Here is a 26,526-nt window from a genome sequence, read left to right as displayed (position 1 = left end):
AGCCCCAAGGAGTCTGTGCTGAGGAACCTAGGAATTATTTTCACGAACAGCGATGTCTGCAGAGGTTCAGAGTTCCCAGAGAGGACAGAGTAATAAGAAGAGTCCAGAGTGAATTTCCCCGACAGTAGTTTCAGGCATTAAAGCCTCTGCGACCATGATGATTGATTTATGTCAAGTGGAAAGTGCTGGTTAGGCACATTGCACTGTATAACTGAGGTGACAGCTGTCGGAGGGTTGAAAACGGTGTATTTCTTACCCAGCAGAAGGTGCGAACGTGTGATTTTAATTCGGCAAGAGTTAAATACACTGAGATTGTCTTCACGCTTACACCTCTGCTGAATAGTCAAAGGTAACGGGCTATTACTATTTTCAGAAAATAATGTATTTTCATTTTAAAATGTGGTACCAAAATAAACATTTAAAGGGACACATGTATGAAAGGTTAAAAATAATATTCAACGAGTTAAAAACGTTTAGAGAGATGTACTGACACATCTGCAACAAAAAACCCCAACTTTTCAATCTCTTCATGGTTTACTTTATATTACAAATTTTGTGCCACCATTAGATGATATATTAATTTCACTTCTTTACATACATTGAGGAAGAAACACAAAATCAGACCTAAATATATTACAAGGCATTTCAGGGAGGTGTGTTTTGTTGGCCACCAAAAAAAAAAAAAAAAAAAAGATTTGAAATTTACTTTTGAAATTGAGATAGACTTGTTTAGAACCACTATCCTGGCTCCTTTTCCATTTTCAGTATATCCTGGCTTTTCTCAAGGTCTCAGTAAATGGCTTACAGAAATTCTCCGGTCCAGGGTTAACATTCCAGATGTTCCAAAAAGTCATGTTCAACACATTCTTCCAGTTGTTTCAAGACCCTTGGGTTATCTGCGACAGGAAACTCCATGAGTGGAGGAGGGCCTTGGGTATCGGTGGACAGTCGACTCTGGGTTTTAAAAGCACAGTTTAGAGTCTCAAAGAAGGGCATCAGTTGCCTAACGCTGGAAAGAGAATGCTGGCGCAGCAGAGGGAACTCGCTCTTCAAGGCGATCTCATCTGAGCTGCTGATTTCCTGCAAAAAACCAACGACGACATGCTAAAGATTAGAGAGGCTCATGCAGGTGGTGAAAGCTAAGACATGAGTCCTCTAGGAAAACTCCCTGTCTGCCCTGACGGCAGCAGCGTTAACTCGAATCCCACGTCCCCACTGCCGTCTTCCACCAGATTTCGCTGTGAGCCATCCTGCTGGGGCCCCTGCCACCCCTCCTGCAGGCCCTTCCTCTGAGTCACAGAGGGACTCTGCAGGCACGTCTCCTTCTACAGCAGGGGTCCCCAGCCTGTGGTCTATTCAGGAACCGAGCTGCAAAGCAGAAGGTGAGCAGTTGAACAAGATGAGATTACAGAGTAGACTGGACATTAGCAACATACTTCGGGTGTCCCTGTCTCCCATGACTCCCAGCTGGGACCATCAGGTTGCAGGAAAACAAGCTCAGGGCTCCCAGTGATGCTGCATTATGGTGAGTTGGATCATTATTTCATTATCACAATGTAACGATGAAAGAAAGAAAGTGCACAATAAAGGTAATGAAACCACCCTGAAACCACGCCCCCAACCCATCCCAGCTCCCTGGTCTATGGAAAGAGTGCCTTCCACAAAACCACCTCCTGATGCCGAGGAGGTTGGGGACCGCTGTTCTGTAGGACTGTGTCTACCCAGGACACTTTGCTAAGAGGATGCTTCGCCTCTTAGCATCCAGGATGAGAAAGTGACATACAAACGCTAAGACAAAGATGAAATGTATAACCCTCTTCAAGTCTGAACACTTAAGAGGCAATTTGAACCCCGTTCAAAGTCATTGAAATCAAATGGCATATGAAGTACTTCACTCACCCCCTGAGCCCGTTCCCCTCCACCACAAATACAAATTTTGTAAAAAGGAAAACAATTACCCCATATTTTAATTTTAGAAGTTCAAGAATCCTGACAGTGTGGGGCTTGCATTCTTGGTGATCCTCTTCTAAATCTGAGAAGGCAGGGCTTTCTGTGTCCACTTCGGGAACAAATGCCCACCTGTAACTGGAGGAAGAGAATCCGAGGTCAGGCACATGGGCTCACAGCCCACCCAGAGGTTTTCAAATAGCTTCTCTGAGATGTAATTCACGTACTGTACAGTTCACTCGTTTAAAGTGTACTATTCAGGACTCTCTGGTGGTTCAGTGGCTAAGACTCCACGCTCCCAGTGTAGGGAATGTGGGTTCAATGCCTGGTCGGGGAACTAGATCCCACATGCCGCAACTTAAGAGTTCACACGCTGCAAATAAATACTTTGCATGCTGCAACTAAGACCCAGGACAGCCCAAAATACAATAAAAAATAGACTGCACCATTCCATAGCTTTTGGTATATTCACAGAATTGTACGTCCATCACCATCCATCGTGATCAATTTTAGGGTATTTTAAAACCCCAAATAGAATTGCTGCTCCCTTTAGCACTCACCCCTCAATCCACTCCAGTCATCCCTCAGTCTCATCCTTCAATCCGCTCCTCAGTCGAGGCCACCACTGAACTACTTTCTGTCTGTACAGGTCTTTTTTATTCTAGACATTTCATATAAATTAGAATCATGGTTGTACACGATTACATTCCAACTGATGTACTACATGGCTGTTTGTACCTGGCTTTTCTCACTTAACCTACTATCGTCAAGGCTCGCCCATGCTGTTACCACGTGCTGACACTTCCATCTCTTTGTGTTGTAGACTATTGCATTGTCCGGACACACCATATGTTATTTATCTACTTGTCAATGGATGGACATTTAGGTTTTCTCTACTTTTTGCCTATTATAATTAGTGAATATGCTATGCATATTCACGTACATTGGAACTCACTTAAAGAAAAAAAAAAAACCTTTCTTTTTATTTATTTATTTTTTTAATTTTTTTTAACAACTTTCTTTTTTAGAGCAGTTTTAGGTTCATCCAAAATTGAGCAGCAGGTATGGAGGTTTCCCATTTGCCCCCTGCCCCTTCTTTACTAGGCTGAGCCTCCCTGTCAACACTCCCACCGGAAGGGTACATGTTACAATCGATGAACTGACACTGGCTCACCACCATCACCCCATGTCCAGAGTTAAGCTTAGGGTTCACTCTTGGAGCTGCATCTTCCATCGGCTTGGACAAGTGTGTAACGACATGTGTTCACAGTATAGTAGACACACAATCGCACACAATCATCTCACTGCCCTGAAAATCCTGTGCCCCGCCTCCCTCTCCACTCCTGGGACACACTCATCTGTTCACTGTCTTTACAGTTTTGTCCTTTACAGATCATCATATAGTTGAAAACATATGGTATGTAGCCATTTCAGACTGGCTTCTTTCATTCTGTGTTTCTAACCACAAACATTTCTACACGATTCCTCTCTTTAGGGCAACAGGACAGAGAGAAGTGGCATCTGGGGCCAGGCATGAAATGAAACATACGAGCGGCCATGTTAAGCCCACAGGAATGTGAGCCAATAGTGGCAGAGTGAACTGGAGACAGCGTGTTCCATTTAGTTAATTAAAAACAAAGAGACCAAGAAAAGAAAATACGTAAATGCAGTGAGGATCACCAGCGCGGGCCTCTGTTTTATAACCACCCAATAGCAAAACCCACTGAAACACACACACGAACAGAAACCCATGCATAAATACTACTGTGAGCCAAATTCACCAAACCACAGATGTTGCGAGTAATCTGAAACTCGGTACTCTGAGCAGGCTCCTCGGCCACTGGTAACCCACATGCTGTACAGGAAAGAACAAGTGAAAGTGCTGACGAGGAAAGAAAGTCACCTCCTTCAAAGAGGACACGTGGTCCCCTGTGACTTACATCTGAAACAGTGGCATCTTGTCAGGTGGAAAAGAGAGTGCTGTGTCTAGGAATTTGCAAGCTGATAAACAGAGGACCAGCTCGCTCTGGGGTATCTCCCCCACCGACGGCCCATTTCCATCAGAGGCTGCAACTTTTATTCTGTTGATTTTGTTGCTGTTTCTATAAATTGGCAAAGAAACTCTTGTTAGAAATTCATTCCCATCCAATGTAGTCCTTTTGCCTATGAAATGTCCACAAGAAGGTTTTTTCCTTTTGAAAAATGGTCAGAATAGCTGGTCCCTTCACAACTACTTCAAGAAAATGGTGTTTAGGATGAGCTAACCCTACATCATAAATTGATGTTCACAGTCTGGATCTAAAAAAAAAAAAATCAAAACAAAAAAAATACAGTGATGTCCATTAACCTTCATATATGTGCACAGACTCATACACTACTTACCTCAATGATTCATTGTCCTTTTTCAGCTCTTCTTCAAGCTGTATGAATGCCTGAATCTTAAAAAAAAAAAAAAAAGTGAATTCAAGTTACTCTTTGAGAGAGGTTAAATCTAGCTTAATGTTTAAAATTTGTATGTCCATAAAAATTAGCAAATAAAACAAAAGGAATCAAAAATATGAAAAGACAACCTATGAAATGGGAAAAAAATATTTGCAAACCAAATGCAGTAAGGGATAAATCCAAAATACATAAAGAACTCATATAACTCAATAACGAAAAAGCAAATAATCAAATAAAAAATGGGCAGAGGACTTGAATTGACATTTTTCCAAAGAAGCTATAGGAATGGCCAACAGGCACATGAAAAGATGCTCAACATCACTAATCATCAAGGAAACGCAAATCAAAACCACGATGAGACATCACCTCACACCCGTTAGAACTGCTGTCATCCAACGGGCGAGATTACAAATGCTGGTGAGGATGTGGAGAAAAGGGAGCCCTCGTGCACTGCTGGTGGGATGATAAACTGGTATAGTCACTATGGAAAACAGTATAACCGCTCCTCAAAAAATTAAAAATAGAACTACCGTATGATCCACGAAACCTACTTCTGGGACTATACTCCAAGGAAATGAAAATATTCTCAAAGAGATATGTGCACCCCCATATTCAAGGCAGCATTATTTACTAGGTTGGCCAAAAAGTTCAGGTTTTTCTGTGACGTGGGAAGAACCTGAATGAACTTTTTGGTCAACCCGATATAGTAGCCAAGACATGGAAACATTCTAAGTGTCTATCAACAAATAAATGGATTAAGTTTCATATATATATATATATATGAATATATACACATGCACATATATGTGTATGTACACACACGCATATGTATATATGTTTACACACATACACATATGTATATGCATGTGTGCGTATACACACATACATGCATATGTATATATGTTTACACACATATGCATATGTATGTATATGAGAATACACACACACAGTAGAATGCTATTCAGCATGAAAAGGAGGAATCTTGCCATTGGCACATCTGTAGTAATTTGGAAGGACTCTGAGGGCATTACACTACATAAAATAAGTCAGGAGAGAAAGACAAATACTGTATAATCTCACTTATAAGGGGAACCTAAGAAACAAAACAAAGCAAAACCAAACTGAACTCACAGAAGAGATCAGAGGCAGGGGGTGGGAAGAGGGAAGATTGAATGAAGGTGGTCAAAGATACAAACGTTGATTTATAAGACATATGTTATTGCCGGGAGCCGGTGAGGCATTCCACTCGTGACAAAGGTAGTGAGGAAGGAGGCTCGGCATACGCAAAGGCGGGATCGAGCCTCAGGAGTCCCCCTGGATATTCTCGAGCATCTACCCCCAAAAAACCAGAGTCTGCCTACTTTATTGCTTTGTGCTCTCACCTCTGACTTTACTGGGGCCTGTCCCCCACCACCATCTCGCTCTCTCTGTCAAAGAGTTAACTTACAGCTCCAATTAATAAAGTTCCTGGGCAATTAGGAGTGTTTAAATACAAACCCCTCAGATGGCTCTCTAACTCGCCTGACAAGTTTACCCGGGCTCCTACAGTTATGCATACGATTGTTTACAGTCTCCCAGCCTCGAGAGGCACGGGAAGCTTAAGATATTCAAATAGCTTAGAGCCTCTCAGAGAGTTAGAAACTGTCAGAATAAAACTAGTAAAAGATTTCATTGATGAGCCAATGCTTGTTGCCAAGTTTTCACATCCCCTGAATTGTATCCTTGAATGTGTATTAATTAATATAGTTGGTATGTAGAAAAAATAAGTAGAGGCCTTGGTGTTAGTAACTTTAGACCCTTAAGGTAATAAATTCTTTCCTTTGTTGTAAACCCATTACACATCCGCCCTATAGGAATGCAATTTTATCTTCGGAAGATGGCGCCAAACCTTAAAATAATTACTCTTAGAGAAAATAAGTCTTTGTTGATAAGTCTTTGTCAAGAGTCATAAAATGTTAATAGGCCTTCTGGCCAGAAGATGATGTAAATCACCTAAACCATTTGTATACGATAAATTTGCAGGAAAGAAACCCTGGTTTTTGATAAGGATCAAAGACTGCTGACTTTGCATCCCCTATTATCCTCTATGTGTAACTTAGGGTATAAAAGCCCCTGTTGAAAATAAAGCTATGGACCTTGCTCACCAAAGCCTGGTCTCCCCATGTCATTCTTCCCCTCAATTTCCAGCTGAGTCTCCATCTGGAGTGCGGATATCCTCTGCGGCCATTTATTTGCCTGGGCTTCTAAGACTCACTCGAGAAGGTGTCTAAGGTGGGGCACCTTCCGCTATTCGAGAGGGCGCCTGCGGCCTCCGTGGTCAGAGCTAACCTGGTGTCACGGGTTATATTGATTTTCCGCGTAAACCAAGCTACTCAGCCTCTTATCTCCACTGAATTTTCCTACTGAGCTCTCCTCATTCTATTACTCTTTATATCTTTGATAAATAAATAAATAGGTCGCCGAAGCCGTCTCTCCTTCGAATACCCTGGATCAGCCGGGGCTGGACCCTGGTATGTTATTACTAGGGATAACGCAGGATGTGACAACTGCAGTCAAAGCTGCTGTAAGTCACAGGTGAAGTAAAGACTGTAAATCCTGAGTTGTCATCACAAGGAAAAAAATTCTTTTCTTTTGGATCTGTATGAGATGATGGATGTTAACTGAATGTGATACGGGTCTCATGATATATTTCAGTCAAATCATTACGTGGTGCACTTTAAACTTATATGCTGCTGCATGACACTTATGTCTCATTAAAAGTGGGAAAAGGCCAGTTTGAAAAATAGCAAACAGGGCGCTCTATGGCAGTCCAGTGGTTAAGACTCAATGCTTTCACTGCTGGCTTCAATCTTTGGCTGGGGAAGTCAGATCCCAAAAGTCACATGGGGTGGCCAAAAAAAAAAAAAAGCAAATAATATCAAATTAATTTAAATAACTACAATTGAGAGGTCAACTAAGATTAGAGGATAAAATATCACTACTTAACCAAGAGCTGACCATGCACTACCAACTCGATTGAAAATTTTACAGATCAAATTATACATACACAAAAGGGTACATTATTGCTGAAACCGCATTTTAAAAAACTCCAATTTTACCTCAAGAATAAAGTACTTGCACTTACCAATTCAGAGACCATTATTGGCCACAGTGAAGTCAAATGTTGGGGAGATATTCTTAGCAGCAAAACTCTGAAAAAAAGAAACATCTGAGCAGCAACTGAGGATGTCTGTCCCACTCTGAGATTGTCTGTCAGGCGTTCTAAGGAAAGAAGATTTTCGAGATGTCACACAAATGAGGAGTTTGGAGCTTCTCACTAGACAAAGAGGAAAAACACAACTGCAATCGCTCTGACATTTGACAACAACTGTATGTGAGCTGGGTGTTGGGAGAATGGTACTGCTCTTCATGTTTGCCCACAGCCCTCTTCTTTGTGAGGCACAGCAGTTCCTGGCCTTTGCTAAAGAAGTGAGCCAAGGGCCTCTTATTCCCCTGCTACAGCTGAGTAGGGAGGAAGGCATCAACTTCCGGCTCAAGCCGGAAATCCACTGCATCATCAATGAGCATGTAAGTGATGGTGGGTTTTTTTAATTCTTAATTTTTGGTCATGCTATCTAGCTTGCGGGATCTTAGTTCCCTGACCCGGGGTCAAACCTGTGCCCCCGGCAGAAGCATGGAGTCCTAACCGCTGGACCTCCAGGGAAGTCCTGTAAATGTTCTTCTAAGAATATCAAGTACAAGACATCAAACTATAAGATCACATAGGTTGGTTGGCAGATGGCACTGTATTTTGGGGGTGAGGAGTGACAAGTGAAGTTGAGTGAACACAAGAATGATTCAGTAAAGTTTAGATTTGACAACTACGACAAAAACTTCAATTCCTGCAGGAAAAAAAAAGTTGAGTGAAACTCTCTAGTCTCTAAGTCTTCCCCATTTCTCCACTGAAATAATTGCTTATAGAATGTGATTCTTCTCATAATTTAAGGTTTCTGAGGAATATGACAAATTGCCAGGGCAAACAGCTGAACTATGGTCATGCTGGTTAAGATTCACTGGAATACATTAGTAATAAACTTCTCTTAAAATCATACAATATTCTTTCTTCCTGAGTAGTTAACCTATGTTGGACAGTAAAAGCAAAAAGTTTTATCTCTACCTCTTATGGTTCCAATACGAAAAGGTAGTATTTCAGACACCTATACCACATGGGAGAACAGAAGAGCATCCCAAATGATGTAAAATGTTGATACAAGTATATACATTCTATGTTCACTGGAATCCCTATAGCCACCACTGCAAAAACTTTAAAAAGAGACACATCCCCAAACCCACTTTAAATAAATCAAAATGTAATGCTGAAAAAATGTTCAAGTAACCTCAGGAAAATAGAAAAAAGGCAAACAAAGGAATTAAAAACAAGGAACAAACAGAAAATTTAAAAAAAGGCATAATATATCCTGACATGCCAGTAATTACATTAAAGGTAAACTGTCTAAATCCACCAGTTAAAAGAGAGAGACTGGTTGAATGGATGAAAGAAATGATGTACTTGTATGCTGCTGCCGCCGCCAAGCCACTTCAGTCGTGTCCAACTCTGCGCAACCCCACAGACGGCAGCTCACCAGGCTTCCCCGTCCCTGGGATTCTCCAGGCAAGAACACTGGAGTGGGTTGCCATTTCCTTCTCCAATGCATGAAAGTGAAAAGTGAAAGTGAAGTCGCTCAGTCGTATCCGACTCTAGTGACCCCATGGACTGCAGCCACCAGGCTCCTCCATCCATGGGATTTTCCAGGCAGAAGTACTGGAGTGGGGTGCCATTGCCTTCTCCAGAAAGAAGAAGTATGCTATCTTACACAAAACTTGTATGCTATCTTACACAAAACTCACTTCAAATATAATTATATAAGTAGGTTAAAGGTAAACAGATGGGAAAAGACACACCATGCAAACATTTTAAGAAAGCTGGAGTGGCACTATTAACACGGAATGGACTGCAGAGCAGAGCAGAGCACCAGGGTCAAAGGGGGACACTGCAGAGCGAAAGGTCAATTCAGCAGGAAGATGTAACATCCTAAATGCCTGTGTCCCGAACAACAGCGGTCTAAATTACAAGAAGAAAGAACTACCAGAACTCAAAGAAGAATAACTTCTGACAACTGTAGCTGAGGTTCAACATCCCTACTGCATGACGGATAGAAGCCTTAGGAAAAAAACAGTCAAGTAAGGATATAGAAGAACCAAGCAATACCACCAGCCTGCAGGATCTAAACAACACTTGCAGACCACTCCGCTCAACACAGCAGAATTCATCTCATTAACTGCTCGTGGAACATTCACCAAGACTGCTTAATGACCCATGACAAAATCTAACTTCAACAAATTTAAATTCTACAAAGAATGTTCTCTGACCACGTGTGTGTGCTTAGTCGCTCAGTCGTGTTTGACTCTTTGTGACCCCATAGACTGTAGCCCACCAGATTCCTCTGTCTATGAGGATTCTCCAGGGTTGCCATGCCCTCCTCCAGGGGATCTTCCCAACCCAGGGATCAAACCCAGGTCTCCCGCATTGCAGGTGGATTCTTTATCGTCTGAGCCATCAGGGAAGCCCACTCTGACCATAATGGACTCAAACTGGAAATTAATTACAGAAGAACAACTGGAAACACTTGGAAACTAACAAACTTCTATTAATAAATAAGATATGGGCTGAGAGGAAGCATCAAAGCAAATAAAAGATATAAAGCAATGAATGAAAATTAAAAGGTTATCAGATTTTGTGGGATATAGTTAAAGTAACGAGAGGGAAATGTATAGCACTAAGTGCTTACATTATAAAAGAAGAAAGCACTCAATTCTATAAATTAAGCCTCTGTCTTATGATACTTGGAGAAGGAAATGGCAACCCACTCCAGTATTCTTGCCTGGACAATCCCATGGATAGAGGAGCCTGGCAGGCTACAGTCCATGGGGTTGCAAGAGATGGACATGACTTAGCGACTAAACCACCACCACCACCTTACGAGACTAGAAAAAGAACAGACTAAACCCAAAACAAAGATAAAGAAGGGCGTGATAAAGAGCAGAAATAAATGAAATTACAAATAAAACTAAAGTTTGGTAATTTGAAAAGAACAATAAAACCAATAAACTTCTAGAAACACTAACCCCAAAAAAGAGAAGGTAAATTGCCAATATCAAGAATGAAACAAAGGTTATCTCTATAGGCATCAAAAAGGATAATGACACTTGAATTACTGTTTAAATGAGGATGCAAAATGGTACATCCACTCTGAAAAACAGTTTGGCAATTTCATAGAGAGTTTCTTAGAGAGTTAGATGACAAAGGTCTGTCTAGTCAAAGCTATGGTTTTTCCAGTAATCATGTTTGGACGTGAGAGTTGGACCATAAAGAAAGCTGAGCACCGAAGAATCGATGCTTTTGAACTGTGGGGTTGGAGAAGACTCTTGGACTGCAAGGAGATCAAACCAGTCTATCCTAAAGGAAATCAGTCCTGAATATTCATTGGAAGGACTGACGCAGAAGCTGAAACTCCAATACTTTGGCCACCTGATTCAAAGAACTGACTCATTGGAAAAGACCCTGATGCTGGGAAAGATTGAAGGCGGGAGGAGAAGGGGACGACAGAGGATGAGATGGTTGGATGGCATCACCAACTTGATGGACATGAGTTTGAGTAAGCTCCAGGAGTTGGTGAGGGACAGGGAAGCCTGGCATGCTATAGTCCATGGGGTTGCAAAGAGTCAAACACGACTGAGTGACTGAACTGAACTAGAGAGTTAAACACATTTACCACAGGACCCTGTAATCAAACCCTTGTGTAGAGAAATGGCAATTTACAACCACACAAAAATGGTACATGCATGCATCATAGAGGCTTTATTTCTAATAACCCCAAACTGGAACAACACAAATGTCCTCCAGTTAAATGGATAAATGAACTGTGAAACATCCATAAAATGGAGTATTATTACTCATTAAAAAAGAGCAAACTCTTGATACACCCATGAACCTACTTGCCTCTGGATGGATCTCAGAGGCATTGTACTGAATGAAAAAGCTATTCTCAAAAGGTGACATGCTGCATGATTCCATTTATACAATATTCTCAAAGTGACAAATCAAAGTCATGGAGAACATGTGAGCGGTTTCCAAGGGTTAGGCCTGGGTAGAGGGTGTGACTCTATAAAGAAGTGAGTGGCTTGATGCTGGGAAAGACTGAAGGCAGGAGGAGAAACGGACCACAGAGGATGAGATGGTTGGATGGCATCACCGACTCAGTGGACATGAGTTTGGGTAAACTCCAGGAGTTGGTGAGAGACAGGGAGGCCTGGCGTGCTGCAGTTCGTGGGGTCGCAAAGAGTCAGACACGACTGAGCGACTGAACTGAAATGAGTAGCTTGAGGGCGTTGCTTAGTGGTGAGGGAAGAGTTCTATGTCCTGGTTGTGGTGCTGTCCACAAGAATTTGTAGAGGAGATTCATTCACATAACTGGACACACACACAAACATACACAAGAAGAATGCATTGTAGAAACTGGTGAGCTCTGAACAAGTCTCTAGTTGAGTTGCAGTAACATTCCCATGTCAATTTTCGGTCTTGATGAGAGACTATGCTTATGTGAGATGTTACCACAGGGAAAGCTGAACAAATGGTACCCAGGAACACTAGGTACTACTGGTGCAACTTCTTGTGAGTCTTAATCTATTTCAAGAAAAAACAGATTTAAAAAAAGTGGTTTGTACACATAGGGCATATTTCGTATTGATATTTCAAATCAAAACTAAACTCATGAGATTATTCTTCAGTCAAGATGATCTATTTTAGAATCTCTAATACGCCTTTCTTAGCTGAGTGATAAACCTCACAGGCTTAAGGAGCCCTTGTGAGTAGACAGAGGAGACAGCCCTGAGCCAGAACCATGCACCACTGCCAAGGTTGTGGAATCTCGTTTTAGGCTGGCCAGGTAATCTCACCGAGCCCGCTTCCTATCTGTGAAACTCACCTGCCTCAAAGGGTACCGCCTGAAGACCACAGCCCACTGTTGGGAGCCAGAGAGCTCAGACTTCAGTCCAGGTTTTGCCAGGTAGTGGCAATGCAACTTTACAGAGGTGCTAATCCCTCTGAGCATCGGTATCCTGATGTAAAAAATGGAGCTAACACAGGACAACGAGGAAGACTTAAAAGATGGGAGGGACTTCAGGAGACCTGGAAGGAACCGCCCTCATCAATTAAAGGGCATGGAGTGTTGCCTCAGGGTTGCCTTTCTGATCCCTTCGTCAGGAGCCTTTGTAGGGGGTGATGACTGTCTTCCTTTAATTCTAGACAAGCAGCGTTTGATCATCCTTCCCATTATAAAATAATAATAATTGCTTTGAGCTCATTTACAGATTCTTTTGAGATCAATGTAAAATTTATGTCATGAGGAGCCAAGATATACGGCGTTATTTAGCTCCGCACTCCACTCACAACCATCACCCTCCACCCAGGGCTGCTTGATGGTGGTCAGGGGGAAAGGACCCTAGAGGGGACCCCAGAGGAGAAATACCAGGCCTTCCCTATTCCTACCTCTTCTGATCAGGCCTTGACTATCCACCATGGTGTACAATTATTTAGACCCTTCTGGATTGTCTACTCCCTTGACCTCATGGCTCCAGAGGCCACTCAGTGACCCAAGACTGTCAGAGAACACTCTGAAACCCACCACTCCAGCACCGCCAGGGAGTTCCACTCTATTTTTTCAAACAGGTAGTATTAAAACAAACAAACAAACAAAAAAACAAAAACAAAAACAAAAAACCACCCTTGAGTTATCCAAAGTGGAGGGTATTTATTTGGAGAAATTCCTCTTTCTCCAAGGGCTTCCAAACATTTCCTACTTAAAGTCAGCATGAAGGTGACCTTCATATACATATAAGAAAGTAAAAGTGAAGTCGCTCAGTCGTGTCTGACTTTGCAACCCCATGGACTGCAGCCTACCAGGCTTCTCCATCCATGGGATTTTCCAGGCAAGAGTACCGGAGTGGGTTGCCATTTCCTTCTCCAGGGGAATCTTCCCGACCCAGGGATTGAACTCGGGTCTCCCGCATTGCAGGCAGACGTTTTAGCCTCTGAGCCACCAGGGAAGCCCCCATATACATATATGCCATATATAAAAGTACCATATATAATGTATATACTATTCTGTGGCCCCCTACTTCCCTCCCTATCTCATGATCTCTCAGAAATTGAATGTTTACATCCTGCCGTGGTCAGACCCTCCACGCCGCTGGTTAAGGAAGGTCACTGTCTGTGTTCTTCTTGCTCTGTACACTGAACAGTGTCTCTCCAGCCCTCTGGGGCTCGCCCCAGGCTTTAGGAGAGAGTCTGATGGGCGAGAAGGCGGACTGCCCGGTGCACTGGCCACCGCGCTCTGCTTCTGGAACAGGGGGCTTGACGCTGCCCTTTCAGGCCCCTGTCCCGGGGCCAGGTGCATAAAGCACCATCCCAGATGCTGCCCGTGAACCACAGGAAACGTGGTTCCTGTCGCTCTTCCTCGCTCCCAAATCCTGTAAGGATGCCACAAAATTCAGCTCTGACTCTGCTCTGAGCTGAAGGCTTTGGGGGGCTGCCACCGTCTTCATGGGCATTCCTGGTCACCCTCTGATCTCATCAGCCTGTTAGTACTTCAAGTAAGGACCTGTCCTATCTGAACATTCACTTTCACACATTGTAGGTATTCAGGATGTTATGGCATGAACATCTCCATGATGCGCTTGACGTTGCAGAAATTATGTCAGCTGAAGTATAAGATGGTATTTTTTATTATTGCCAATGTAAAACACTATCATAATTAATACCTGGGAAAGCTGTTAATGTTTTGGCCTAAAATCATTAAGACCTTTCAAATGGTTAATCAAGTAGGGACGTGGACTGAGAACTAGGAGTACTAATATTTAGGAAAAGCATATACTTCGTGAACTGACAGATATCTACATGAAAATTTTTAGGAGGGCAGCATTAAGAGATCTATTGCATAATTCTATGTGGAACAACCTGAATGCCCTTCCACTGGTGACCGGGCAAACAACTCACAGAATGGAACACTGTAGATAAACAAAAAGGAGTAACTCCGGGTAAGTACAATAGCATGAAGCCAGGCTCAAGGGCTCTACACTGTCTAATCACATTCACATTCTGGAAAAAATGAAACTACGCGAGCAGAGAGCAGATTTAGTGGTTGATGGGGTCAGGGGAGGAGATGACTTCTGAGGGGCAAGAGCAATCTTTCAGGGGTGATGGAAATGTTCTGTATCTTGACTGCAGTGGTGGTTACATGACTGTGTGTGTTTATCAAAATTCACAGAACTGTACAGCCAGAAGGGTGACTTCTACTGTACGTAAGGTGTCAGTCACTTAGCTGTTTCTGACTCAGCGACCCCATAGACTGTAGCCCACCAGGCTCCTCTGTTGATGGAATTCTCCAGGCAAGCATACTGGAGTGGGTAGCCATTCCATTCTCCGGGTGATCTTCTGGACTGAGGGACTGAACCTGGGCCTCCTGCACTGCAGGTGGATTCTTTACCATCTGAGCCACTGCTGCTGCTGCTGCTAAGTCGCTTCAGTCGTGTCCGACTCTGTGCGACCCCGCAGACGGCAGCCCACCAGGCTCCCCCGTCCCTGGGATTCTCCAGGCAAGAACACTGGAGTGGGTTGCCATTTCCTTCTCCAATGCATGAAAGTGAAAAGTGAAAGTGAAGTCGCTCAGTCGTGTCCGACTCTTAGTGACCCCATGAACTGGAGCCTACCAGGCTCCTCCGTCCATGGGATTTTCCAGGCAAGAGTACTGGAGTGGGGTGCCATTGCCTTCTCCGTCTGAGCCACTAGGGGAAGTCATCTTTATTGTATGTAAATTATACCTTAATAAACCTGACCCTCCCCCAAAATGACTGACATCATCATAATTCTAATATTTATAAAACTGTTTTTACACTAGTACTCATGATATTTAACATGATCTTGAAAGGTTTTTTTTTTTTTTTTACTTCATTATATCTTGTTTAGGCTATGAGTAAAACACATTTCTATTTGAGAATTCTTTCATATCTTGGAGGAGGGTGAATTAGAATGTTCATCTTAACATTTCATAAGGAGGGGAAAAAAACCCTTCAAAGTCATGTGTAATATCCACATTCATTTTTTTAAAAAGGATTTTTGATGTTGACTGTTTTTAAAGTCTTTATTGAATCTCTTGGGCTTCCCAGGTGGCTCAGTAGGTAAAGAACCTGCCTGCAATGCAGGAGAAGCCGGAGATGTGGGATTAATTCCTGGGTCAGGAAGATCCCCAGGAGGAGGGCATGGCAACCCACTCCAGTATTCTTGCCTGGAGATTCCCCGTGGACAGAGGTGCCTGGTGGGCTGCTGTCCACAGGGTCACAAAGAGTCGGACACGACTGAAGCAACTGAGCACAGCACAGCATTGAATTTGTTACGTATTGCTTCTGCTTTATGTTTTGGTTTTTTGGCCCAGAGAGATGTGGGATCGTAGTTCCCTAACCAGAGACTGAACCCCGAACCCCTGCTCACCACTGGACCACAAGGGAAGCCCCAGTCATTCATTTTTGAGGCAGATAAAGGATACTGATAGGGTGAAGGAGAGGAAAAAACTGCTAAGGAATAAAGGCGCTCCTCCACAGTCTTGCTCCTTCACTAGCCTCCGTTAGCACTGCACCCTCCAAGTGTCTGCACTGCAGGAGGGATCTAGCAGGAGACAGTGCTGAAGAAGTATGGCCAGACTTTAAAAATGACCTGATAGATTAACAGCATTATAGTAACTGATTTTTAAAACAAAGTTCCTGATTTACCAAAGTTCTTCTAGGACTGCCCCTGTGGAACGCTCGTCTAACACTGGCCCATTCTGCCAGCATGTGCTGTGGGCCCCCCTGGTCTCCAGCCGTTTTGGCCACTCTGGACCTGTCTGTGCGGGGAGGGGGCTTGGAGGGGAGGGGGGGCTTTCTTACCTTGGATTAGAGGAAGGTAAAGGTGGTATTGATCAAGTTCTCCACTGAAGACAGCAAACGCCTGGCGCTTTAGCAGCATGGCTTTCTGCTCAAAACTGGAGAACAGTTTTAAAGAACTGCTCTGCATGCCTGGAATAAATACAGCAAATACGTTTCACTTAGTGAGAAACCTACAATGAGAGGTAAGTGATGAGAAATTCACACAAGTGTTCATTCCTATCTTCCCTGGTGGAATATGGTCTTGATTAAGGGCATGTAGCTATTATCCAAATATTTAAAATTTATGGAAGTATTTATTTCTTGAGTGATGCTTAACTGTAGGGTATTTGAAGACGATATGCAGTATAGAAAAGTACTCCTAACAAATTACGGTCACTTTATTATTGCTTTCAAAAGTATTTTCTCCATTATAAAAATGCAAAAATGGTGGTGAGAGGCATTCTTGTCAACCGACTGGAACCAGAAAGGTTCATTCATGGAGTCCCGGCAAATCCTATGCATCACAGTATAGTTTGTGGCTGAAACTGCACCATAAAAAGTTTGAGCCACGTTCTGAAATGTGGTAAAAGCTCATTATGACCAAAAGGCATCGGTCCTTTAAAGTATGACTTATGTGCACATTAACACAGAAAAACTTACTCATTAGATCTTTAAACATAGTTTTCTCATGAGTCAGAAGATGGTCAATAATGGACTTCCAACTGGATATTAAAAAAAAAAAAGCAAAGTTAAATATGCAAAGGGTGACAGCCCAGTCAAAAATATCAAGGAAAAATAACATGTCCCTTTAAGATTAAAGACTGCTTTCTGAAAAGTTAGTGAAAGGGATGAATAAGGAGAAACTAAGCAGAAGCTCTTCATTTATAACCTTAATATAGGGAATAAATAACAGGGAGTAATGAATAATTCCCAGACCACCATAAAAGAAAGCACTTGTGTCAAAGTCCTTTGGCTTTTGCAAAAAAAAAAAAAAGAAGTGTTAGTCACTCCGTTGTATCTGACTCTCTGCAACCCCATGGAGCCCATCAGGCTCCTCTGTCCATGGGATTCTCCAGGCAAGAAAACTGGAGTGGGTTGCCATTCCCTTCTCTGGGGATCTTTCCAACCCAGGGATTGAACCCGGGTCTCCTGCATTGCAGGCGGAATCCTTTACCATCTGAATCAAAGGGCTTTTGCAAGGGTTGCCCTTAAATGTGTTTGCACAGATGATGTCCTTACACTTGTGTTGAGGAAGGGCAGTTGGAGCCCTGAAGACAAATATCACTAGTTTTCCTCAGACTCTCCCACGGTGCAAAAGGATTACAGGGTGAAAGTCAAAGTCGCTCAGTCGTGTCCGACTCTTTGCGACCCCATGAACTATACAGTCCACAGAATTCTCCAGGCCAGAATCCTAGAGTGGGTAGCCTTTCCCTTTTCCAGGGGATCTTCCCAACCCAGGGATTGAACCCAGGTCTCCTGCATTGCAAGCAGATTCTTTACCAGCTGAGCCACAGGGAAGCCCAAGGATACTCGAGTGGGTAGCCTATCCCGTCTCCAGCGGATCTTCCCAACCCAGGACTCAAACTGTGGTCTCCCCCGCTGCAGGCGGGTTCTTTACCAACTGAGCTACCAGGGAAGCCCAGGAACACTGGAGTGGGTAGCCTGTCCGTTTTCCAATGGATCTGACCGACCCAGGGTGAAAGCTGTGGTCAAAGAAGCTGACCAGTGTCTACCCTCGACCCCTGCTGTTAATAAAGACATGTTCAGCCAAGCCACGGGCAGAGTTATGAGTGGTTCTGCTGACCTCCAAGTAGAAAGCGCAGTCAGTTCATCCTGATTCTACGCATCTCTGCTGCCCACGCAGAGGCAGGTGGCTGCACGGTCTCAGAGACGACTCGTGGAGTGTAAGCCCAGAAGTGGGGGGAAGGACCCAGGAGGGTGACCACAGAGCCCTGACGTCTCAGTGCTGGTCCATCATCTCGTGATTACAAGACAGAGCAGCACTAGGCCAAGTACAGCTGGAACCCCTTGTTATGCTCTTTAGGAATAATAACAATTCTTCTCCTGATTATTAAAAAAAAAAAAGGGCACCTGTGTCATTTTCAGAAGACTTCAATTCCTTCCCCGGAAATACACCGTTAACCTGCGAGGGATGTCCTAAGATTTGGGATGATAATAGCTAGCTCTGCTCACCATTTCAGGAATGGGAACTAATTGTAGAAACCCACACACTTTGCTACTTGATGGTTCCCGGCCCGTTTTTTTTAATCAGGATGGTGTTTCTTACTGCACACAAGCCGTGTCCATCTGGAAGAAGGCTGGATCCAAGAATAACTCCAGGGCTTCTTTCTTCCAGGCCCGTTTAGTATAGGCATAACCGCTCAGAGAACTCAGCAGCTGGGCACCCGCTCGGAAGCTGGGGGCGTTGTAGGCGCTGCAAGGGGGTGGGAAGGGCAAAGGGTCAGGGTCAGAGGCCGTGAGAGGAGCCCTGTTGGATGCGTTTCCCATTAGCCATCTTCCCACACCTGGGCAGGAGTGGACGGGTTTGGGGGGTTACAGAGAGGTGGTGACAGCCATACCTGTGATTTCGTAGGTAAGGGAAAACATAGTGAAGCAAACGTGAGATCAAGGGCACCGCTTTTTCCTTCTCGTCACTTCGGTAAACCATGTCCAGGAGCGACGCCAGGACCTAGGAGAACAGGAGTCGGAACTCAGGACTCTCCTAAAGGAAGTGGGAGTGTGGCCACAGACATAGGAGAACAGGAGTCGGAACACAGGACTCTCCTAAAGGAAGTGGTAATGTGGGCCACAGACAGCCTAGCAGGGCAACCCCATGGGGCAGCCAGAGGCCCAGCCTGGCTTACCGGCTCAGCCAGGGCGGTGCAGCCCGAGCCCCCAGCCTCTAAGAATGGACGCGCCCCCGTGAAGCCTCATTCCCCCGGCGGGGATGACGAGGCAGATGCGTACTCACCTCTGCCAGGAGGGACAAGGCCTGCACGCTGTACACTGAGGGTGCAGAGGCGGACACCATCGCTGAGGCGGTGGCGGCAACATCTGCTGAGAGAGGCATTTGTGTTTTAACCGTGACGGATGGGGGATGTGCCCACTGGCCCAGTGGTTACGACGCTGCGATCTCACTGCTGGGGCTGGGGGTCACTCCCTAGTCAGGGAGCTAAGATCTCGCAGGCCAAACAGCCAAAAAAAAAAAACAAACTCAAGATGGATTGGTCACCATCCATCCATCTTATGCCCCCAAAGCATCACGTGAACGTGAGTCACGAGTCTCCACCTTTCACGCTGATTACGCGTGTAAGTATGTGTCACATATTCTTCTCTTCTCACGTGTTCAGTTTCAGCAACTGAAAACCTTTGCTTAGCACCAGCTCACCATCTTCCTCCCCGCTTCTCTTCCCATCATCATTCTTGCAACTTCAACATCCCCTTGGGTGGCGCCTGTCACCCTGGCCTCTGAGCTGCGCAAGTCTTTTCAGCGATCTTTTTATTTTGCTGCAGCTCAGCCAGCCACTGTCACCGTCACACACGTGGCTGCGCCAGCTTCCCCAATCTCCATCTCCGGCCTCCTGTCGTGACCATGTCTTATTCCACCTGCTCGCTTATTCCTGGAATGATGCTATGACAGCTTCCTCCAGCCCCTGCAATACCCCACCTTAACTAGCCATCAATCCCCCAAGTCTTCGCGTCTCTTCCTTCCCACCCATACCTGTGGTCCATCAGCCACCTTGAGAGCATTCTTCATTCTTTTTCTCCTGTCTCCCTCCTGAAGCACTCACTCAGAGGCATGCAAAGCTTGGCTAAACCCAGCGATTGCCTAGTTCCACACAGCAAAATGCTCTGGAGAAATCAAACCACTATGAACTAGATCTCACTCTATTTCATGACCATGAACCTCAAAAAACACCTGATGCTACTATACACCTTCCCCGTGAATCTCAGCACTATGCTGGCTTCCTCACGCTCCAACCTAATCCACCTCCTCCCTCCAGAGCCACCACCATGTGCACCTTCTCAGCTGGCAGCCTCACTTCAAATCTCATTCAGAAAATGATGTAAACAAATGCGAACTCCCTCGGTTTGGCCCCACGCGTTATTAATCTAGAACACTGATATCGGTGTTCTCTGCCTTGTCTGTTTGATACACATGTTCCTGGCTCTTGTCAAAGAACAGTACTTCCATTTACCATGTTAACCCTGGCCCTTTGGCTGTAAAGAGCTGATGCTGGGAAAGACTGAAGGCGGGAGGAGAAGGGGACGACAGAGGATGAGATGGTTGGATGGCATCACTGACTCGATGGACATGAGTTTGAGTAAACTCCGAGAGTTGGTGATGGACCGGGAGGCCTGGTGTGATGGGGTTCATGGGGTCTCAAAGAGTCGGACATGACTGAGCGACCGGACAGATGGCCGTGAAAAACGTCACTTTCTAACTATCCTTTCACCTTCTGGTCTTGATTCCTACCGCTCTGCTGCACTGTTCCATCACCATACAAATATGCTTCGACTAACTCTAATTGAAAAATAAGCCAAATAAACGATATTCTTTGGTCCTTAGTACTACTTCATTAGGAATTCCCTGATGGCTCAAGTGGTACGGAATCTGCCTGCAGTGCAGGGAATGCAGGTTTGATCCCTGGGTCAGGATGATCCCTGGAGGAGGAAATGGCAACCCACTCCAGTATTCTTGCCTGGAGACTCCTGTGGACAGAGGAGCCTCTTGGAGAATTACGTTGGCAAGTGGGGAAGGCAGCATAGCACCGAGGGACATTGCGGGGATGGGGGCGGTTCTCTATGGGGCTTCCCTGTAGCTCAGTTGGTAAAGAATCTGCCTTCGATGCAGGAGACCCGGGTTCGATTCCTGGGTTGGGAAGATCCCCTGGATAGGGAAATGGCAACCCACTCCAGTATCCTTGCCTGGAGAATCCCCTGGACAGAGGAGCCTGGTGGACTATAGTCCACGGGGTCACAAAGGGTCAGACACCACCATCGCTCTGTAGTAGGGTTAGCATATGGGCTGCAGTCCATAGGGTCTCAAAGAGCTGGACACCACTGAGCATGCATTCAGTACTTCATTCCTGTCCCGCTGATGATTAAGCCTCAGTGGGTTATCAACACCCATGGCCAGGTCCTTCTCATCTCAGTCCTTTATGCCCCTTGATCCCAGCATGCCATGACCCCCAGCCGGGTCCAGAGAGCCTGCGTCCTTATCTCACACTGCTTCTCAGCAGCCTTCTCACCAACCACGAGTGTGCCTCCTCCCTCCTTCTGGAAACACTCTCCTTCATAGTTTCCATGACTCGACATTTTCTCGGTTTCTCAACCTACCCCAGTGACCTTTCCCGACTCTTTCTCAGACCATCTCAAGATTTAATATGGCCATGCAAACCCAGGCTCCATTTCCCGCCCCCCAGATGTTCCTGCAAAACCCGCAGTCACCCTTGAGTGCCTTTCGGTGACTCCCACGTCCCAGTCCATCAGCCGGGGACCCTGCCCTCCCACCAGCCCACTGAATTCTAGCTCCCATGCCTCTGATTCAGTGTCAGCTGCGCCTGAAGCACCACGAGAGCCTTCTGTCTGAACCTCTGGTTTCTGTTGTGGGTGGCTGCGGCCCATGTTGCTCCCAGCCGCCACACTGATGTTTTCTGAAAACTCAGTCTGATCCTGTCACTGCTCCAAAAGCTTGAATGGCTTCCCGCAGCAAGCGGGCAGACGGCCAAGCCCCGAGGCGAGCTCAGCCTCGAGCCCCATGGCCCTCCTCCCCCGCGCTCTCTCGGACCTCGCCTGACTGCTCGGTAGGCTCCCAGAGGGCTGGTCTCGAGGTTTCTCGGTCTCAGCCCACTCCCAGCCCAAGGGTTTGCCATCCCTGCCCCCCCACCCTGGGAAGCGCCTTCTTAGGTCTCTGCATGCTCGCCTTCTTATCTTTTATTTTTGGCTGTGCTGGGTCTTTGCTGCTGTGCACGGATTTTCCCTAGCTGCAGCAACTGGGGGTTCCTCTCTGTTGTGGTGGGCTTCCCTGGTGGCTCACATGATCCAACTGCCTGCCAGGGAGGAGACCTGGGTTCTATCCCTAGGTCAGGAAGATCCCCTGGAGGAGGGCATGGCAACCCACTCCAGTGTTCTTGCCGGGAGAAATCCATGGACAGAGGAGCCTGGCGGGCTACAGCCCATGGGGTCACAAAGGGTCAGACGTGACTGAGACACTAACACTTCTCGCTTCGTTGCAGTGTGCAGGCTTCGGCAGTTGTGGTGCACAGGCTTAGTTGTCCTGAGGCAGGTGGGCTCTTAAGCTCCCTGACCAGGGATGGAATCCCTGCCCCCTGCACTGGCAGATGGACACACAACCACTGGACCACCGAGGAAGTCCCCGCCCACCCCACTTTATCTTTCCTTTCTCTGCACAACTGTCAGTTCTGTGGGCGACATGTTCTGTAACATCTACAGTGAACCCTGCCCCACTCCCATTAAAAAAAAAAAAAAAAAAAAATATATATATATATAAAAATTTGGAATGACTTTGCATTTCCAGAAGAACTTAAAGATACCTTTGTTAATTTACTCTGGACCATCACCTTCCATGTCACCCCCACAACAGCAGAGACCCTGTTCATTCTGTTTGCTGCTGGAGCACCAGCGTCTAGAACACGGTGCGTGGCACACACCAGACTCAAATATACACGGAAGACCCTGCATGTCTGCTGCATGCATAAAGACTCCAAGCCGAAAAAAGCACATCATTTGAAGCCTCATTCTGTTTCATGCTTGATATGGCCAGCATCCTTAGTTTGTTCAAGACTGAAATAAAAAATAGTTATGATCCAGAGACTCTTTTGATACTCTACAGTTTGCTAATTATAATTAGTTCAGTTCAGTCGCTCTGTCGTGTCCGACTCATTGCGACCCCATGGACTGCAGCACGTCAGGCCTCCCTGTCCATTACCAACTCCCGGAGTTTACCCAAATTGCTCATTAAGAAGCCTCCAAGTCATTTCTGCTTTGAAATTCTATGATTTTTTTTTTCTTTTTATGTCGCACTGTAGGGTCTTGGTTGCCCAACCAGGCACCAGACCCATGCGTCCTGCATTGGGAGCGCCGAGTCTTAACCACTGAACCAACGGGAAGTCCTACGATTTCTTTTCTTAAATAAAAAAATCAGATAATTATTTTACTACATTACTGTCTTGAGGTTAAATCTAAAGATGGCAAAAAAGTCAGGCCCAGTAACATTTGACACAGTTCAGCTGAACTGTTGGTGGCTGTTCAGTCGCTCAGTCATGTCTGACTCTCTGCGGCCCCACGGACTGCAGCACGCCAGGATTAAAGAGGCAGTTTAACCCTTACACCGCAAACTACGGCACAGTAACTGAGAGCAAAGGAGTCAAGGAGAGGCACAGACTCTCCTTCCCTGGAACCACACCTATAATCAGAGCCATAGCCTGAGAAGACATAATTGTTGGTTTACGTTAGCAAACGATAGCACACTAGCTTCAGGATCTTCAGTACAGAGTAAAGTGCAATTATTTTTCTTACGTAAACCGCAAAGCTAGCTGTCAAATAAATACGGTGGAAGTGATGGAACGGGGCACCATGATTTAAACGTCTGTCCAACGCCATCCCTTCTCCTCCTGGGAAGAGATGCCCCTCTTGGGTGGGAGACCGCTTCTCGGGGCTCCAGGACATGAGCCCTTCCTGCCCGCTACTGGGCCAGCCGCAGACCAGGAAGAACCAACCAAAACGCCCGCACAAGATTTGATGAACTGCGTCTGAACACCTGGTTCCCACTCTGCCCTCAAAACCAGACACGGAGAGCACGCGTGGGCATTTCATGCGTGTGAGCCAGAACTCCCTGTGCTGCTGCGCTTCTGTCCTCCTGGAGTGGGTTTCTGCTACTTGCAAGAGAAAAGAGCCCAGATTTCTTAACACGCCGTCCTTTGTACGTTAAAACCCGTGGATTCAGGTTTGTTTCTGCTGCTATAACAACTGCTAATGATAATGATCGAGGTCGAATCAAAATGGGAGGGAAGGTAAAGGTGAAAGTGAAGTGCAAGGCGCTCAGTCGTGTCCAGCGCTCAGTTGTGCCCAGCTCTTTGCGACTCCATGACTGTTCAGCCCATGGACTTCTCCAGGCCGGAACACTGGAGTGGGCAGCCTTGCCCTTCTCCAGGGGATCCTCCCAACCCAGGGATCGAACCCAGGTCTCCCACATCGCAGGGGGATTCTTTACCAGCTGAGCCACCAGGGAAGCCCAAGAATACTAGAGTGGGTAGCCTATCCCTCCTCCAGTGGATCTTCCCGACCCAGGAATCGAACTGGGGTCTCCTGCATTGCAGGCGGATTCTTTGCCAGCTGAGCTCTCAGGGGAGCCCAATTTTCTTGTCTAGTGCTGAGCAATGTCGGGACTGAGCATAGTGTCTGTGTATTAAATAATACTGAGAACTTGCAACAGTAATTATTAATACTTGCTCCAAGATATGCCTAATCCTGAAAGAAAGACTAAACCAACTAAAGCGGCTCACTTACCAAAACAAGCAGCGTGTTGATGAAGATTCACTTGTGGGCCCCCGCCTAGCACTGTGCCCACCAGTGCAGAGGTATCTGATCACTAACTCCACCCAGTACCCACCTTGAAACATCTGCTACATTCAACTCAACCTATGCCCCACAGCCCCCAACCATCTTCCCCAAGTGTCTCCTGCTGAGACACCCCTATGACTCAGCCAAGCATCTCCCTTGCTGCAGCGGATCCAATAACCTGAGATGTGCCTGACTGACAGATTCACCTGGTGGTCTTTAGGGCACCAGCAACTGACAGTCCACACTGTGGCATTTAATTCAGACCCCTCGGGGGTTTCTGGCTGGTCAGTGGTCCTCCAAATAAACAGATGAGTCTCCTTTGAGAGTCTCCCGACCATTTGCCTAGGAAGTTATAACTAATAATAAGGCTGGGATGTGCCTACTGTGTGTGACTGCCATGATAAAATCTTAATGACCTGGGCAATGACCAAATACAAGGATTTCTGGAAGGCAGGCCAGAAATGAAATACATCAACTGCTTGACAACGGTGAGCTGGTTTACTAAGTTTTCTTTCCACGGCTCCATAAAACAAACAAACAACAACAAAAAAAAACACATACATTGTCCCTATTCTTTACCTCACAAAGATTTCTACCACTGAGTCCATGCAAATTATCTTGGGAAGTTATCTCTCAGGACCCTCATCTAGGCTCATGGAAGGCTGAACACAGTAGCATGGGTCACTTGGGATCCTTCCAGTGGAATTCTACTGTTCATTTTACTACAACTTATGTTTATGATACTACAACTTATTTTGTAAGAAGCAAAGCCAGATGATTTTTAATGCAGAGAGAGACCCGCAACCTGGCAGCAGGCATTACTTTCTGAGCCATATACACCCACCGTGCAAGTCTTCCTCAGCATCGGATTCTTCTAGAGAGATCTGAGGCTGGGCCTTCACTTCCAAGTTCCTGCTCAGCCAGCTGGTTTGTTCTAAGGAAGACCCAGCAATGTTCCCAACAGCTTCCAGAATTTTTTGAGTGACTTCCTGAGAGGAACCGAGAGAAAAGAGGAAAGGAAGTTAAGAGAGTCTTAAGTGCCTAAGGTAGCACCATCCGACAGAAGTATAATGCAAGTCACGGCTATGAAGCATACAGGTAATGAAGTCTTCGAGCAGCTACCTTAAAAGAAGAAACAAGTTCACAGTGTGCATCTTGATACATCCAAAGTAGTCTCAACATATAACCGATAAAAAATTATTAGTGAGCTTCGGCACGCTTCTTTGGTCTAAGTCTTTTAAACCTGATGTGTGTTTTATGCTTACGGCACGTTCAGTTCAGGCAAGCCACATTACAAGGGCTCAGCAGCCATACGTTGAGCTGTGGCTGCTCTATGGTCAGTAGGTAAAACGGATACACAGGAAGTCACAGCGGCACAACGCATTTGGCAGGTTGGATTTCTGGTTTCTTTAGGACCACGGGTACTAGAAATGCACCTTCGACGAACACGGCCAGAAACAAAACTGAGTAAGTTCAAACTGACTTGAGGGTGAAGAGCATAGGAGTGCTCTCAGCACAGAATCCGGTCAAGAAGCCGGGACACAAGTGGAGACG

At 45.5% G+C, this 26,526-nt stretch overlaps 1 protein-coding gene across 3 annotated transcripts in view; it reads right to left on the bottom strand.

The window, feature by feature from the left end:
- Positions 1-229: 229 nt before the first annotated feature.
- The window catches only part of DOP1B (DOP1 leucine zipper like protein B), a 130,951-nt gene continuing 104,654 nt past the window's right edge, over positions 230-26,526 (bottom strand). For 2 of the 3 annotated variants that reach the window (XM_027548663.1, XM_027548668.1), the window contains exons 27-37: positions 25,817-25,961; positions 19,358-19,440; positions 18,966-19,075; positions 18,674-18,820; positions 17,047-17,108; positions 16,408-16,536; positions 7,514-7,650; positions 4,330-4,385; positions 3,888-4,049; positions 1,959-2,085; positions 230-1,080 (exon numbers count right to left, since the gene is read on the bottom strand). In XM_027548663.1, the coding sequence (XP_027404464.1) occupies positions 826-1,080; positions 1,959-2,085; positions 3,888-4,049; positions 4,330-4,385; positions 7,514-7,650; positions 16,408-16,536; positions 17,047-17,108; positions 18,674-18,820; positions 18,966-19,075; positions 19,358-19,440; positions 25,817-25,961 (1,413 nt within the window). In that variant the 3' untranslated portion in view covers positions 230-825. Of the gene's footprint in view, positions 1,081-1,958; positions 2,086-3,887; positions 4,050-4,329; positions 4,386-7,513; positions 7,651-16,407; positions 16,537-17,046; positions 17,109-18,673; positions 18,821-18,965; positions 19,076-19,357; positions 19,441-25,816; positions 25,962-26,526 lie in introns of those variants that run through there. The other variant, XR_003512031.1, reaches the window with a different exon arrangement.

The sequence above is a fragment of the Bos indicus x Bos taurus genome, chromosome 1 (genome assembly GCF_003369695.1).
Source record: "Bos indicus x Bos taurus breed Angus x Brahman F1 hybrid chromosome 1, Bos_hybrid_MaternalHap_v2.0, whole genome shotgun sequence".
NCBI classification, from domain to species: domain Eukaryota; kingdom Metazoa; phylum Chordata; class Mammalia; order Artiodactyla; family Bovidae; genus Bos; species Bos indicus x Bos taurus.
The sequence above is the reverse complement of the archived record's forward strand: the minus strand, read 5'-3'. Positions and strand labels throughout refer to the sequence as shown.